An 18121-nucleotide genomic window follows, 5' to 3' on the forward strand; every position below is an offset into this window, starting at 1 on the left:
TGCTCAAACAAAAAAAAAAAACCTATATTATTTCAGATAAGTGACTGTCCAGCCTTTTCTTAAAAACCTCCAGTGATGAAGCACCAAATTTCTGGAGGCAAGCTGTTCCACTGGTTAATTGTTTTCATTGTAAGGAAGTTTCTCCTCAATTCCAGGCTGCTTTTCTGCTTGATTATTTGTCCTGGCCTCTGGTGGTTTGGAAAATAAGTTAAGTCTCTTCTTTGTGGCAGCCCCTCAAATACTGGAATACTGCTATCACGTCATCCCTAGTCCTTCTTTTCTCTAGACTGGCCATACCCTATTCCTGCAACCGTTCTTCATATGCTTTTGTCTCCAGGGCCTTAATCATCTTGGTTGCTTTTCTTGTACTTTTTCCAAGGTCTGAACATCTTTTTTTGTAATGTGGTGACCAAAACAGGATGCAGTATTCCAGGTATAGTCTCACTAAGGATTTATAAGGTGGTACTAATGCTTGTCATATTTTTGATTCTATGCTTCTGTTTACATTAGGGTTTTTTGGCGGTGGCTGCACACTGCTAACACGCATTTCAGTGATCGTCCACTAGGACTCCAAGCAATGTTCCCTCTAATTTTTTTTCAATGTGAGCAGAAAAGTATAGTGTTTGAGCGGCACATTTTCATGCCTGAGCACCTGAATTTTTTTCACAGATGTCACCTAAGACAACAACGAAATCAGTATTATTTGAAACTCAAAGTTACGTTTCTTCAAGGTACCCGCTTAATTCAAAGTGTTATATAATATCAGTATCACTTAACAACGCTCCTGCTTAGCAACCAAAATGTTGGCTCAGAAACTGGCATTTGAAGCACACAAGTCTTAAAGCTGTCAAGTTACAAGACCCTTGCACCCCTAACCCTTTAGAAAAAAAACTCCAGAACTGTTCAAACCTGACAGCTTTAAGACTTGTGGACTTCAACTCCCAGAATTCCTCCACCAGTCATGTTGCAGCGATGTCATCTGCGTGGATCTGCTCCTCTTTGGCTTTTTTCACTGGGGCAGGGCTGCTGCTGAAGATGCCGATGAGCTGCTACCTCCTCCTCCTCCAACAGCACCACCAGATTTGCACTTGAGCTCAGCGCCGCGTTACCCCTGCCCCCTCCTCCTCCGCCATGCTTTTGAGGAGGCATGAGGCTTTTTTTCCCCTGCTCCCCCCCCCTGCCTTCCTACTGGCTCCCGCAGCCTCATGGCTCCTCAAAAGCATGGCGGAGGAGGAGGGGGCAGGGGTAACGCGGCGCTGAGCTCAGGTGCTCCGAGCGGAGGGGAGGCGGCGCTGCCACGCGTGGGGATGCCGGCTGGAGCTTTGGCAGCTTTAATTCAGCCGCAGCGCCGGGCGCCAAATCCGGCAGTGCTATTAGAGGAGGAGGAGGTGGCAGCAGTTCTTCCGGTGGCGGCGGGGGCTTTGGGGCTTCACAACTACCCTCAGTCGCCCCGTGCTCCTCAAAGCAAGTCCGGGGAAGTCCTTTGCGGGCAGCCCATTCTAGCTGCCTGCAAAGGACCTCCCCAGCTTCCGGAGCCTGTGGCAGTAGAAATCACTGCGCGGCAGTTGAAAACTTCTGTGCGGTGTTTTCTTGCCACATGCGTGGCCGCACAGCCGCGCACCTTAGAGGGAACATTGACTCCAAGGTTCCGCTCCCAGTTACTGTTTTTGAGCCAGGTTTCACATAACCTATACTTGTACCTTTAGTTTTTTCCTGCCTAGGTGTAAAACCTTGCTTTTCTCCACATTAAATTTTATGTTGTTGGATAGGGCCCATTGTTCAAATCTGTCAAGGTCTTTTTGATCCTGAGCTTGTCTTCTGGGGTGTTTGCTATTCCTGACAATTTAGTGACATCTGCAAATTTGATGAGTTCCCCTTCTATTCACTCATCTAAGTCATATTGAAGAGTACTGGACCTAAGACAGAACTGTTTATTAGCCAGTTACAAATCCATCTGGTGATGATGCTGTCTATCCCACATTGTCTAGTTTAGAAGAACTAGGTTGTCACAATGCCTTGCTGAAGTCGAAGAATACTATGTCCACAGCATTTCACTGGTCTACTAATTTAGTCACTTTCTCAAACAATGAAATAAGATTGGTTTGGCATGATCTGTTTTTAAACCTGTGCTGGCTACTAGTTATAACTTTATTTGGTTCTATATGTTCACAGATTTGTTTTTTATTACTTTTTCTAATATCTTCCCAGGTATTGATGTAAGGCTGATTGGTCTGTAGTTTCCTGGATCCTGATTCTTTTCCTTTTTTGAAGATGGGAACCACATCAGCTCTTTTCCAATCCTCTGGTGCTTTCCCAGTGCACCAGGATTTTAAAAGATATGGTACAATGGTTCTAAGATAACACTTGCCAGCCCCTTCACAACTATGGGATTTAATCCATCCAGTGATTTATATTTATCAAGAACAGACAGGTCTTCTCTTACCATTCTCTTGCTTATTTTAATTTTTATTTCTAGTCTGTCTCTTACAGTTACGTTTTTGAGAGGTTGGGCTATAGGTTCTTTTTGTATGAAGACATGCACAAAATGAACTAAACAGCTCTGCTTTCTCTCTACTGCCTTTTACCTCCTTGACATCTTCTCCCTCTAGTGGATCGACTGTTTCCTTGACTTTTTTCTTGTTATTTATATGTTGAAAGAAACTTTTTTTTAATTATCTTTGACTTTTGTTGCAAGTGCTTATTCATTCTGAGCCTTTGCTTTTCTGACTTCATCTTTGCAGATTCGGGCTTTCTGCTGATTTTCTGCCTTATTTATGAGTCCCTCTTTCCATTTTTTGTATTTGTCCTTTTTGTCTTTCAGTTTATCAGAGGGATTTTTGTGCAACCATGTTGGTTTCCTCTTGGATTTCTTTTTATTTTTTAGTGATATTGTGTTGCACTGGACTTTTTATTCATATTTTTCAGAGTTTCACATGCTCCTTGAGTTGATTTTCCCTTTAGAATTTTAATCCATGGAATTTTTCTTAGGTTGTCTTTCAGTTTGTTAAAATCAGCTCTTTTAAAATTGAAGACACTCTTTAGATTATATTCTATTCCTTCTGTTTGCATTATATTGAGTTCCAATATAAAATGATCACTCTCACCCAAGGTTCCGGCAACTTCAACTCCCTCTATAACTTCTCTATTAGCAAGAATTAGATCCAGCATAGTTTTGGGTGACAAAGTTGTCAGCTAAATTGTTTAGGAATCTGTTTGATCTCCCACTTGCTGCAGAGTTTGTCTCCCATTTGATATCAGATAAGTTAAAGTCTCCCATTACTGCTATGGCAAGTTTCCTATATACATATGTTCATTGATTAGCAAAGAGTTCATCTATTTCTTCTGCTTGGTTGGGTGGCCTGTAGTATACATCTACAGCAATGTCTCCCCCTCCCCTTTATATTGACCCATATGGATTCTTGGAGGTTTTCATCCTTGGTTTTGTGTATTTCTGTAGAGATATAGTGATCTTTTATATATAATGAAACTCCACCTCCTCTTTTGTTTGGTCTGTTACTTTTGAATAGTTTGTATCTTTCCATCAGTACCTTTCAGTTATGAGTTTCATCCCATCAAGTTTCAGTAATGGCAACTATATCATATCTGCCTTCATGTATTCATATTTCAAGTTTACTCTGTTTGTTCCCTAAGATTGAAGCATTAGTGTATATCATTTGAGGTCTTTATGAGTCTTGGATATGTTTCTCATCTCTCCTACTTTGTAACTGGGTTTTCCATCCTTTCCATCACTCTCTACTTTATTATCTTTTTCCTTTTTCTTTCTCTTTACTTCCTACCTCCTTATTTGTCATGATTTTGATTTGGAACTAGGTTCCAAAGGTCATAAAAATTAGCCTCCCTCCCCCCTCAAATTTGGCTGAAAGCCCTTTTGATAAGAAAAAAAACTGTGATCGCTAATCTACTTTGCAAGCCAGTCTAGTATTGTCTGCAACACAATACAGATAATCCTTGAATTATGAAAGCAATTCAGCCTGGAATTTCTGTTACTGAGAGATGGTTGTGAAGCACAACCAGATTGCTTAGTGATGGGAATCCCTGTGCATAAATGGAAAGACTTACTCCAGAATATCCCTGCTGGCTCCACATTATCTTTACGGAGGAAACAGCAAGGAAGATTGCAAAAGGCAGGCACATAATCACAGCTACTGAACTATAGTAAGTGCTAGATGGTTCCCAAGTACCCAAAGCAGGATCATGTAATTGTGGGACCGCTCAGATGGTTGGAACTGCAAGAATTGGTTACAACCAGCATTTGTTTACTATCATTTTAACTTGAAACACTCCTGGAATGAATGGTCATCAGTTAAAGAATATTTGTAGGAGGTACATACGTGACATATTCCAGATGCTTATATTTTGCTTTAGTTTGTTTAATAAGGCTTTATATAAGCAGAAATCTCGAGTCTAGATTTAATCATGCTCATAAACACTGTAAATTGAATGATAATTTTCCCCCATTTACAAATAATATTCCTAAGATTTAGTACCAATAAGCAAAACAGTGTACTCCAGTTCTTGTGAATTACAACTCTCACAATATCCTGACACTGGAAATTTGGAGACCACTGTAACAAATGTTCAGGTATGTAGATTAAAGAAATACACCAAATTTCCTTTTCTTTACATTCTTCAGGAGAATAAGAAGTCAACACATAGCTATTTCCATAATGATAATCTTAAAGCTCTTGTGGATACCTTTTTTGGTGCTGGCATAAAAACAACCTCAAACACTTTGTGCTGGGCCACACTCCTAATGATGAAGTATCCAGAGGTTCAAAGTAAGTGGTTTTCATTTGACTGAATTTCAATAAAAAATATATAATTATCTGACAAATTAAAAGGGGTGGGAGAATAAGAAGCAAGAATAAGTTGCCCTTCCTATTATATTTGAATGAATTAACATGAAGTGGGAGTGAATATAAGATGTTGCTTTGTGAAGAGTTCACACAATACAATACAATGCAATACAATGCGATACAATACAATACAATACAATACAATACAATACAATACAATACAATAGCAGAGTTGGAAGGGACCTTGGAGGTCTTCTAGTCCAACCCCCTGCCTTGGCAGGAAACCCTATACCCGTGATGGCGAACCTGTGGTACGCGGAGCCATTTGTCAGGGCACGCGAGGCGCTGCCCTGTCAGCTGGCCAGCACGCATGTGCGCGCTGGCCAGCTGAGTTCACCTTTTTAAAAACTATTTTTCGCCTTCCCCAGGCTCCAGAGGCTTTATTAGGATCCTGGGGAGAGCGAAAAGAGCCTCCCCCGCCCCACCGGAGGCTTCAGGGACCATCCCTGAAGCCTTCGGAACGCTTAAAACCACCCTCCGAGCAAACCGGAAGTGACTTCTGGTTTGCTCGGAGGGTGGTTTTAAGCGCTCCGAAGGCTTCAGGGACCGTCCAAGGCTTCCCTGATGCCTTCGGAGCGCTTAAAACGACCCTCCGAGCAACCCGGAAGTCACTTCCGGTTTGCTCGGAGGGTGGTTTTAAGCACTCCGAAGGCTTCAGGGAAGCCTCTGGACAGTCCCTGAAGCCTCTGGAGGGCCTCCGGGGGGTCGGGGGAGGCTCTTTTCGCCCTCCCCAGGCTCCTATAAAGCCCCTGGAGCATGGGGAGGGTAAAAAAATGTAAAATTGGGGGGGTCGCACGTTTTGCATGCATGTGCACTGGGGGGGTCGCGTGTTGCATTATGGGTGTGGCACGCCCGCACTCGACCCCCCTGCGCTCCCCCCATTTGTGGCACGCGAGCCAAAAAAGGTTCGCCATCACTGCCCTATACCATTTCAGACAAATGGTTATCCAACATCTTCTTAAAGACTTCCAGTGTTGGGGCATTCGCAACTTCTGGAGGCAAGATGTTCCACTGATTAACTGTTCTAACTGTCAGGAAGTTTCTCCTCAGTTCTAAGTTGCTTCTCTCCTTGATTAGTTTCCACCCATTGCTTCTTGTACCCTCAGGTGCCTTGGAGAATAGTTTGACTCCCTCTTCTTTGTGGCAACCCCTGAGATATTGGAACACTGCTATCATGTCTCCCCTAGTCCTTCTTTCACATACTGTATACTTTCAGAAATTTCTGAGAATTGCCCCAGCCACACAATGTGTTATGCACCTATCACCTCCCATTACTGTTGAATATGAGATAAGACCAAAGACAGCTTTTTGCTAAGAATGATATATCCCAATCATAATGTTACCTTAATTGACTTGCTCCACTTCACTAAACATTTCATAAAATAAGAGATATAGTGATTAAAATTGGGGGGGGGGGGTTACAAGCATAGATCACAAACGGTTATCCTCAGATCTCTACTATGAATTGGAATTTCTCTACTCTACTTGGAATTTTTGCATAAACTCACCATTTAAAACAAAATTGAAATTATGGAATTATCTTGATGTGATTCTATTCTCCCAGGGAAAGTCCAAGAAGAAATTGCAGAAGAGATTGGGGTTCGTCAGCCAAGAACAGAAGACCGATTCAAAATGCCTTACACCAATGCAGTAATTCACGAAATTCAAAGGTTTGCTGATATTGCTCCAACCAATTTTCCCCGTGCAACCACCACAGACATAACTTTCAAAGGATTCTTCATTCCCAAGGTGATGCCTGTGAAATGATCCCATTGTTAATGTTCCAATCTTTCTTTGTACAGTATAAACCCGTGATGAACCTATGGCATGTGTGCTGGAAGTGGCACACAGATCCATTTCTCTGGGCACGCAAGCCATCGCCCGTTGCTATTCCGGGTTCTGGTGTGCCGTGGGAGCAACAGAAACTGGAAGAGCAACCTCCCAGTATGCATGTATGTGCTGGGCGGCTGCTCTTCCAGTTTCTGGCGCACACATATGCACCGGCCAGCTGGTCTTCGCACATGCATGCGCTCCAGAAACTGGAAGACCAGCTGGCCAGTGCGCATGCAGGCACCGGAAAGCGGAAGATCAGCCACCCGGCACATGCATGTGTACCGGGTGGATGCTCTTCCGGTTTCCACGACGCACACATATACGCACTCCCATTTCAGCACTTGGTGCCTAAAAGGTTTGCCAATACTGGTATAAATCATTTATGACCATAATTGAGCCCACAATTTTAATCATCAGTCATGATAGACTTAAAGTGCATCACCATGTGACCATGCCCAATGTTATGACCTTTTTTGTGGCACTCATTAAGCAAACATTGGGGTCATAAAATGAATGCTGTGGTCATTAAGTAAACCCAGTATTCACTGTAGCATGCTTTTGGCCAGAAACTGAAAGTAAATATTGGTTTCTAGCAAAAACATAAATTGCAGACATATGATCATGGGATTCGGCAAACAACCATAAATGACGGCTGGTTGCCAAGTACCCAAAATATAGCTACGTGACCATAGTGGATGGGAAGCCCAGGACATTGGAACTTCAAATCTATTGGGTTTCAGGGTCTCTTGTAAGTGCAACTGGTTGCTAAATGACCGATTGTAAGTCAAGGATTCCCTGTAAGTAAAATGCAGTTTTAAATCCTGTACAACCCTGAATGCAGCTGATAATCTATTTGCTTGCTTTTTTCTTAAGCTTTTTTGAACTAGTATGTTTCTCCATGCATAGTATTTATCATACTATTAATACCACAGTATATTTAAGTATACAATACTATAGTGTGTTTAAATATATTTATTATACTTAATACTACCTGTAATATTACATATAGTAATTATGTGCATCATTTTTAAAAAAAAAATAATTTCCCATGGTATCAAACATAAAGGGTTTATATTCCTTGCAGTCATGTGGTTGTTAGTTCTGTTTGCGAGAGTTGTTCCATTCTCCACCATTCAATCAGAACCGAAGAAGTTTCTTGGATGAGAAGTGAAGCGTTTTCTAGCAAAACAAGAAAGTTCTGTTGCTTTTCAAAAGAAAGCACCTTTGGGACTCTGTCAAAGAAATTAATCTAATCAAGGGAAATTATCATTGTTTTTTAATTTGATGGAAGAATTTGGCACTGATAGGCTCTTGTAGACAAAAGAATGGAAATTCAAGAGGATATATTCTCTTTCACAGACATAGATTCTTTTCAAGATTTCATCTCATATAGATTTCAAAGGGCCAATAAAATAGCTTAGTTGGGCATTTTACCAAGTACCTTTTTTGACTGCAATCCAATTAATTCAACAGTTAAAACAAAAGCATTTTTTTTAGATGGAGTCTAATTGAAGCAATTCTTCAAAAAAATGGATTGGGGAGTACCATAAAAAAACGAAATGGGGTTTTTGGATAAAAACATGGAGGTAAAGACTGTTACAACAGCAAGGTTATAGCTGAGGGTATTTAGTTCACTACAATTCACAAGAAAAAATGCACAGTAAATTAGAAGAAAAATATTAAAAGGATGAATTACAGAAAACCCCAACAGACTCCACTACAGGAATTTTACATCAAATTAAGTTTTTATAACAAATATCTATGTTAACTGTGAGAGAAATAGAAACTAAATTAAAATATGTGAAGCAGAAAATTTTATGAGTTTTCTAAAAAGTCAGGAAAACGTTGGCTTATAAACTGAGAAAGTAGAAAGAAAACTATATTAAGGATACAGGATAACAACACAACTTTGATAGATAAGGTTAGTATAAAGAAATGCTTTCATGATTTTATTTATGCTTACATGAAAGGCAAGAAGAGTTATTGGCAAATATTGATGAATACCTGAAGAAATAGAATTTACAAAAACTCACATAAGCTCAGAAACAAATAATGAACAGTCCCATAATAATAACCTTCCAAATGGTGAAAAGAGTAAGGTTAGGCAACAAAAATGGAATGCACAGGTACTGTATAGGTGATACCTTGCTCAGTAGTAGTAACTGTGAAAGGGATCTTAGAGTCCTAGTGGACAACCATTTAAATATGAGCCAGCAGTGTGCAGCAGCTGCCAAAAAAGCCAACACAGTTCTAGGCTGCATCAACAGAGGGATAGAATCAAGATCACGTGAAGTGTTAATACCACTTTATAATGCCTTGGTAAGGCCACACTTGGAATACTGCAGTCAGTTCTGGTCGCCACGATGTAGAAAAGATGTGGAGACTCTAGAAAGAGTGCAGAGAAGAGCAACAAAGATGATTAGGGGACTGGAGAATAAAACATATGAAGAACGGTTGCAGGCACTAGGTATGTCTAGCTTAAGAGAAAGAAGGACTAGGGGAGACGTGATAGCAGTGTTCCAATATCTCAGGGATTGCCACAAAGAAGAGGGAGTCAAACTATTTTCCAAGGCACCTGAGGGTAGAACAAGAAGCAATGCGTGGAAACTAATCAAGGAGAGAAGCAATTTAGAACTGAGGAGAAACTTCCTGACAGTTAGAACAATTAATCAGTGGAACAGCTTGCCTATAGAGGGATAGAATCAAGATCACATGAAGTGTTAATACTACTTTATAATGTCTTGGTAAGGCCACACTTGGAATACTGCATTCAGTTCTGGTCGCCACGATATAGAAAAGATGTGGAGACTCTGGAGAGAAATTTCCTGACAGTTAGAACAATTAATCAGTGGAACAGCTTGCCTCCAGAAGTTGTGAATGCCCCAACACTGGAAGTCTTTAAGAAGATGTTGGATAGCCATCTGTCTGAAACGGTATAGGGTTTCCTGCCTAGGCAGGGGGTTGGACTAGAAGACCTCCAAGGTCCCTTCCAACTACTATTGTATTGTATTGTATATATCATACAAATATTGGAAGCTATAAAGAAAATTTAAAAAGTCAAGACACCAGGGCCAAAAGAACTATTGTATTTCTATCACAATTTATGTTTTGAAGATCAATGTATATTGCCATTAAAGAATTTGCCTTATTACCAAAGGAAGAACAAGATTTAACTTCAGATCTTATGGTATTTTATTCATGATTATATATGTGGATTCCTATGTAGAGGACAACTAAGGGACAATATAAGAACTGTTTGGATATAATGGATTATGACTAATACCAAATAAGAAACAAGTAGCTGTGATCCTTTTGGATGCTGAGAAAGCCTTTGATAATTTGAACTGGGATTTTATCTTCAGAGTTGTGGAAGATATGGCCTTTCGAGATAATTCTCTTGGAGGGATTAAATTTATTTATACATGCCAGAAAGGACATATTACTAGTTTTGATAGCACAGGAATACAAGAATGGTATAGAACATCTAATGAAGAAACCGAAGCATTTGGGCATATTAGCTGGTTTTAAAATTAATCAAAAGAAGAGAAAGATGTTCACAATAAAATGGAAAAAAGGATTTAAAAAAGAGATTAAGATTAAATATCTAGGGGTCACACTGACGAGTATGAATTGCATGTTGTTTTAGAAAATATGTTAAAATATGGAATGATGTTACAAAAGACAGCGAGATGGAACAAATTACTGTCACTATTGGGTAGACTTTTGGTTATTCAGATGAATGTCTTTTTCAGGATGTTATTTTTATTTCAGACTATAATTATGTTGTCAATTGTTTTATCTTTAAAACAATGGCATAAAATTTCATTGTAATAATTTCTACAACAAGGTGTTAAATGGAAAATACTTTTCTTTATATAATTTCAATGTTTAGGGCATGTACATCGTTCCCTTGCTGACCTCTGTGCTCCATGATGAATCCCAGTGGGAGAAACCTCATGAATTCTATCCTGAGCATTTTCTTGACTCTGAAGGAAAATTTGTCAAAAGAGATGCATTCATGCCTTTCTCTGCAGGTAACATCACTCTGTATATGTGAAAAGCTGGAAAGAGTTTCAGTGCAACAGAATAGTTAGGAAGATTCTTTTTTTAAAAAAGATTATAATTACCATATTTTTCAGAGTATAAAACACACCTTCCCCCCCCCCTAAAAGAGGGTGAAAATTTGGTTGTGTCTTATACACTGAATGTAAGCCCAGCCACCCACCAGCCCCCACCCTTTGGCCTCTGGCTCCCAGTAATTTATCTCCTTGCAGCAAAAGGAGAAAATGGGGCTTGCAAAGGCTGCAAAAGGCTATGGCAATCCCTGCAGCCTAAAGCTGCTGATGGTTGGGAGCCCAGTGCTTAAAATGAAATTGAAAGTGAAACTTACTGTTTGCTGGAAGGAGGCAAATTGCTCCGAAGCAGAGGCAGATTTGTTTTCTTCTACTGAGGGTAAACTAATACAGGCTGTTTGCTGCAAGGAGGTAAGTCAATAATTATAAATGCCTTTAGAATGTTCAAATTATTAGACTTATTTTATAAAGACTGCTTTATTATTGTTCTAGACAACTTAACAAAATGAAGAAGCTTTTTAAAATAAATGCTTGATCTGAAGAGGCCCAGTGCTATTGTATCTTCTTTTAAATAGCAGAGAATAATGTATATTTCCACAAAGATACATCAATTTTAACAGCATCTGTACAAGTATAGTCTGAAATGTTGGCTACAAGGGTCAGAGAGAAAAAGAGGACTAAGGTAGTAGCCCTTTAACTCCATTTAATTTGAACTTTCCTGAAGCTGGTGATTGGAGCTGCTGGCTACAAGGGGGAGTCAGAGAGACAAAGAGAACTAAGGTAGTGGCCCACACACCTAACGGTGCACAAATTATATATCTATAAACCAAAATAGCAATAATACATTCTGGATTAGTGTGCTTGAGATTGTGATTTTATTTTATTTTAAAAAATCCAGCTTAGTTCAATGTAATAGCTGTTTTGCACCTGTCTTTCGCAGTACTCTTTTCAAATTTGGATACTGTCCCCTTTATAAACAAATTACTAGTCTACATAGATTACCTATCTAGAATTTCTAATATGTGCTCTCCAAACAGAAATTAGGTGTCCAATTCAGCCATTCCACTCTATGGAGATGCCACCCTATCAGCCCCCTCTACCGCAAAGATCCTGCATGAGAAGAGCAGTCTGAACAACGGTGGGATCTGGCAGGGTGAGAGCTGTGAACCATAAATAGAAAGCTTTTGCTGTGACCCAGCATAACAGATATAGCGCCCTTGCGGACCTTAATGGGGACACTAAAGAGACAGGTCAAGGTAGTTGTGATAATGATGACTCAAATAAGCAGGGGATCGTGGTCCAAAATGAAGAACATTCTTTGGAAAGGCGAAATGGGGACCCAGATATCACACATCAGTAGCACAAGAAGACCAAGGTATGCAAAAAGAGAATTCACCTTCTGGTTGGTGATTCAATCATAAGGGATGTAAATTTAGCAAAGGATATGGAGGTTTTAAAAGAGGTCAGGTGTCTGCCAGGTGCTACTGCCAGCAGAGACAAGAGGCATATTCTTTTTTTTTATGAAAGTTTTTTTTTCAAAACAAACACAACACATCCTTCTTTACATACTGTAGAAAGAGTATCAGTTGGTTACAAAAAGGCTTATGTGCATCTCTTCCACAGTCAACAAACATAATTCATATTAACTCAAGTATTTTAACTCAGATATTTATATATGTTACCATCATCATATCTCCATTTTCATTTGACTATAATTGTTTAAACGTCCTTCATCATAAAATATACCAAGATTTATTACATAACCACATACTGGCATTTCATTTACTATTTCTAAAATCCTCCAATAATACTGAATCTTTATGTCCTAAACATCCATAATATTTAATAACAAAGTTTTCTAATCCTTCTTTCCAAATCACTGTTTACAATGTACATCCAATTTCCTATGTTGTACCATACCTATATATACATTTTTATCATTATCCCTCCTTTATTTAACTATATCCTGTATCATAACATTTCCCCCCAATATTCAAGACTTAACTGTATCTAACTTAGTTCTTTTTTATTAACCTTTATATATAATACAAAAGAATTTCTAATCTTCCCTTCATGGGTACCATTCAATATTCATATCCTATCATTGCTTATCATAACACTACACATTATATACATTATTATCATTATCAATTATTTATTTAACTATATCTATTGTCACTAAATTTCACTAAGTTTAACTAGTTTTAAATTATACTCTTCCCTCTATCAACCTGTATCTTTCCAGTAGCAAAACAGTCTCATATCTTATGCCATTTGTGGTGTCAATCCTCTAATAATCTCCTTAATCAATTTTATACGGACTCCTCTTAGCAACTCTTTGCTTATAAAATCTCTCGTGTAATTTCAGTGCCCTTCTTCTGTTTCCTTAATCAGCTTATCTTTTATTGTCGGTAGTGTTATCAATGCTATTGCTAATAAGATTTCTCTCTTTAAATCCATAAATTCTTTTGATTTTTCTTCTGTATCTTGCCATCTGGGGTAGATTTCCCCTCCATTTAATTCCTCTTTCAGTATTCCACTCTTTGCATTTTCAGAAACAAACCAATCACCATAAATATCAGCAATTTTAATTTCTTTATATTCATTTTCCTCTTCGATTTTTAGGATTTTAACTGCCACTTTTTCCATTTGATGAACATCTTCAACTTCTTCATCATATTTTGCTGTTAGATGCACTAAGTCTTCCAACTTCTTCTCTATCCTCTCATGTGTATTTGATAATTTCTGTATTTCTGAGAACATCTTTTGCAGACTTAAAACTTCCTTCTGCTGTTGAAATTGTGCCATTATCTCCAGCTAACAAACACTGCTGCTCCAGCTTAGAAGGTTTTAACAAGATTAAGCATAGATTCACAATAGCATTTTATTTTCACCTTTCTCTGGTTAAAAATATACTTCAAAGGAACATCTGTGTGCTTTTCTTCTTATAATTCTCTATAAACAAGCAGTGAGACTTTGAAGTGCCAAGCCAGGCTAATCAGTGAAAAAAAAAGTGTTTCGTTTCCAATACACAAACCTCCAGCCTCCAAGTAGCAGTGTTATTTTTGCAATGTTGCAATTTTCTTTGTTTCTTTTTGTATCTTTTTTGTATTTTAAGTTTAAAAAAAAGTCCAATTCTTAAATGAGTTAGAAAAACACCCACAGTAATGAAAGTGGAAAATTTTAGTTCGTAGGTTACAAAGAATAGTAAAAGAAAAAAATAGAAGAAGAAAACTTAATCAATTTGTTTTAAAAGGCTTGCATAAATTCCATCCGTGAAGATAGCATTTAAAAAGTAAGATAACCCACTGTCCAAAACCATTCCAAATTTAATTCTGCCACTTATTTCTTCTGTTCTCCAATTTAAATTAATTTTTAAGTTTTTTATAGACAGTCACTTTTAAAATGGTAAAAATTCCTCACCAGCTGGAAACACTTTCTCTTTCCGTATCCTTCTGCTTTGGAGCTGCCCTGACTTCATCAGCCTAATGGCTGGATTTTTTGTCACTGGCTTGAAGAACTTCTCTTGGATCAATCAGGGACTTTGTGATGTCCCTGAGATCATCAAGAAGTATTCTTCATGTTCACTGTCTCTGCGGGATGGTTTAGGTCTGTTTGGACCACCCAGCAGCAAAAGTATCAACTACGACCTCAGAGCATTGAGATTACACGTCGTCTCATCACGACTTTGACTCCTCCTCTCAAGAGGAGGCGTATTCTTAAGATAGTCAAGAATTCAAGTAAGGATTGTGACGTTGATGCTATTATATATCTTGGAACAAATGATCTGTCCCAAAAAGATGTACTTTCTGTGCAGAATGTTTTCCAGAGCTTGGGGTATGAACTTAGTAGTACAGGTTGTAGGCTGGTCCAATGAAAAACTGTACAAAAGAGATGGTTTGCACCCATCCAAGAAAGGGACTGAGTTACTTGGCATTAAATTCACAGATTTTCTGGATAAACATTTAAACTGAACAACGGGGACAGAGAATTAATTGATACAGAACATTTCTGTCCCCAGCAATCTAAAATTCATAGAGTTATCTGTGCATGTAACGTAGATGTTTGTGCAGGTAAGATTATCACTCCTGCTGTCAAGCAAAACCAAGCATTTAATAGTGAGTGCCATACCATGTGCATGAATCATATAAGTGGCAAGAAAATAGGGGCAGTGAGCCATAACACAGGTTATGTAGACAATAAACACAGGGTCAATCAAAATGGATTCAAATGTATATACACCAATGCACAGAGTATGAGGAATAAACAGGGTGAATTAGAAAGTCAAGCAAATGGGGGCAGATACGATATTGTTGCCATTACAGAAACTTGGTGGGATTAAACCCATAAATGGAACATACAGCTAGAAGGATTTAAATTATTTAAAAGAAATAGACCAAATAAAAGAGGAGGTGGAGTTGCACTATATAGAAGAAATAACTACATCTCTGCAGAAATAGAGCACAACAATGATGAGAACTATCTTGAATGCATTTGGGTCAATATTAAAGGTTGTGGGGGGGGGAATGACATTGCCATAGGTCTATACTACATGCCACCCAACCAAGCAGAGGAAGTAGGTCAGTGGTGGGTTTCAAAAAATTTTGGAACCTACTCTGTGGGTGTGACCTGCTTTGTGGGAGTGGCTTGCCGGCCATGTGACCAGGTGGGAATGGCTTGCTGGCCATGTGACCGGGTGGGAGTGGTTTGCCAGCCATGTGACTGGGTGGGAGTGGCCAAGACGATGTCACTGAATTCTTTGCCCCAATGGATGAACTACAATAAGATTAAAATAAGTACAAAAACAATAAAAGAGCTACTTACAGAAGGAAGATGACTGTTCTTGCCAGTCTTCAGTATCACTGACGCCAATGAATGGGCTGCACAAAGAAGAGACACAGAAATGAACTCTTTCATTGCATGCACTGCATGGGGATGAAACCAGCACACAAAACAGTAAAAACAGCTATTTACAGAGGGAAGAATACTGCCTTGCTGGTCTTCTGCACCACTACCTCGCCACCTTGCTCCAATAACCTGCACAAAGGAAAGACACAGAAAGCAAGACTTTAACTGCATGCACTGCATTAGCATGAAACAAGCACAAAAAATAATAGAAAAGGAAAATTACTGTCCTTTTTTGCATTTTCTGCACCACCACCTCACCACTTTGCTCCAATAACCTGCACAAAGGAGAGACACAGAAAGCAAGACTTTAATTGCTTGCACTTACACCTTACATAAGAATAACACAATGAAAGAGATACACTCAAGTATTTACTTGTGTTATTGCTTTCCTCGTTGTTAGTTCGGTCCAAGTAGCTATTCAGAAGTTCGCGGTTAGAAGCAATGGTAAAGCAAGATATGGAATTAAACCCAGAAATATCTTGTTGGCTATTTGAAAGGGAGTACAATATATATATTTAATTTTACACATGTTAGCAGCTGCTGAGATTGTGTTTGCACAACAGTGGAAAAACAGAGATATGAAAATGAATAAATATTACAATCTGCAGGAATAAATAAATTGACAATTAAAATCAAGAAGGCTTTGAATACTTTTTCACGTGGGATTTGTTTTAGCAATTGTTAACTAATAGAAACAGAAATTAGAAATCCAAAAGTATGAAAGAAAACACCAATTATATAAGGAAAGGTCACTAAAATGTATAAGGAAATATTACTAGATCATTATTAAGGCATAGATAACTGCGGGACATTACATACCCACACCCACACAAACTATGACAGTGCCAGGAAAACACCAAAAATTAAGAATCCCTCCCCCCCAAAAAAAAGACTGCAAATGAAACCAGTTTTTTTTCCCTAACCCTAAGGACAGGAAAGACAAAGCCACTGGAATAAAAACCATCAAGGCATTGTGAGAAATTATAAAGGACAGTGCCAGGAAGCTCACAGAACCAGCAACCACCTCAGAATTACCAAAACAACAAGGATGAAACACACTAAATCTGGCAAAGCTGCCTTGCACCAAAAGCAGCCACTTTGAGACACATAAACCTGGTCTGAACACTTAAAAGCAACATATTGCATCACAAAGAAAACATTTGCAAAAAGGAATAACATTTCTTGTAGTAAATATATTTTATATATTTTATAAACAATTTAAAAATAAAAATTCTCTAAAAATAATTTTTTTAAAAGATATTCTATAAATAAAAAAAATCCTTAAAAACCATTGATAAGTATTCCACCAGCAATAATTTATACTGTAGCCATTTTAAGGGTACAGCAATAATTTATACTGTAACCATTTTAAGGGTACAGCAATAATTTATACTGTAACCATTTCAAACTACTCCACACACAATAATTTAAAATGAAAGCATTAAAAATATTCCATACACAATAAATTACAATAAAACAATTTTAAACAATTCCAAGCACAATACATTTTAAAGTATTGAGTATAGAATTTTTAAAAATGGTTTATTTTAATTTATTTTGGATAGAATCTTTTTTAAAATAGTCTAAGACCATAAATTGAAGTAAATCATTTTAAAATATTCTATACTCAATACGTTTAAGTAAAACTATTTTAAAAATTTCTATGCACAATAAATAAAATATTATTCTAAAATACATTAAAAAATAAAAGAAAAAAAACCTGGTCACTTACCAGCAGGCAGAATCAGCAGCTCTCCGATGCGATGGATCCGATGCGGTAGATGGATGCAGCAGGGAGCAGGCAGGCAGCGAGGCAGCAGGACAGGTAAGACTGGACTGGAGGGACAAGGGTTGTCGCTAAACACACTGTCTGGCAGGCTTAGCCAGCCAGACGAGGCTGGAGAGGGGGAGAGAGGGGCTTTCAGCTGTCGGCTCGGGAACAAAAGACCCTTTTGAAAAGAGAAAGACTTCAAAAGAGGAATGTTAGCCGTTGGCACCACGCTTTTAAACTGCTCGCCTCCAGCCCGCTCACTGATTGGCTAGACTCCAGCCAATCAATGAGTGGCAGGCTGGGCTAGCCTAGTTTAGTGCAGACAGGCGGGGGAGCGAGCGAGCTGCGACGGGATGGCAAGGGCGAGCAAGCGACAGGGCCGGGGCAGGCATTCCAGAAGTTACTTCAGGGGCCACTGGTCAAACTTCCTCTCACCGGATCGGTGACATTCACCCACCGGTTCACCCAATCCAGTGCGAACCGGCAGAAACCCACCACTGAAGTAGGTGAACATTTTGCTAGTCAGCTAACTAAGGTATGTAGGAAGCACACCACAATAGTAATGGGGGATTTTTAACTACCCTGACATCAACTGGGAAACAAATTCTGCACCAAGTGGAAGATCCAACAGGTTCCTAACAAACCTAGCAGAGAATTTT

General features: G+C 38.8%; 1 protein-coding gene across 1 annotated transcript in view; it reads left to right on the forward strand.

The window, feature by feature from the left end:
• Positions 1 to 4668: 4668 nt before the first annotated feature.
• Positions 4669 to 18121, forward strand: part of LOC309382354 (cytochrome P450 2K6-like) — a 33132-nt gene continuing 19679 nt past the window's right edge. The window contains exons 1-3 of the mRNA XM_081971863.1: positions 4669 to 4799; positions 6442 to 6626; positions 10603 to 10744. Coding sequence (XP_081827989.1) covers positions 4775 to 4799; positions 6442 to 6626; positions 10603 to 10744 — 352 coding nt within the window. The 5' untranslated portion in view covers positions 4669 to 4774. The remainder of the gene's footprint in view (positions 4800 to 6441; positions 6627 to 10602; positions 10745 to 18121) is intronic.

This window comes from Natrix helvetica (genome assembly GCF_964273705.1).
Source record: "Natrix helvetica genome assembly, contig: HAP1_SCAFFOLD_255, whole genome shotgun sequence".
In the NCBI taxonomy this organism is placed as follows: Eukaryota; Metazoa; Chordata; class Lepidosauria; order Squamata; family Natricidae; genus Natrix; species Natrix helvetica.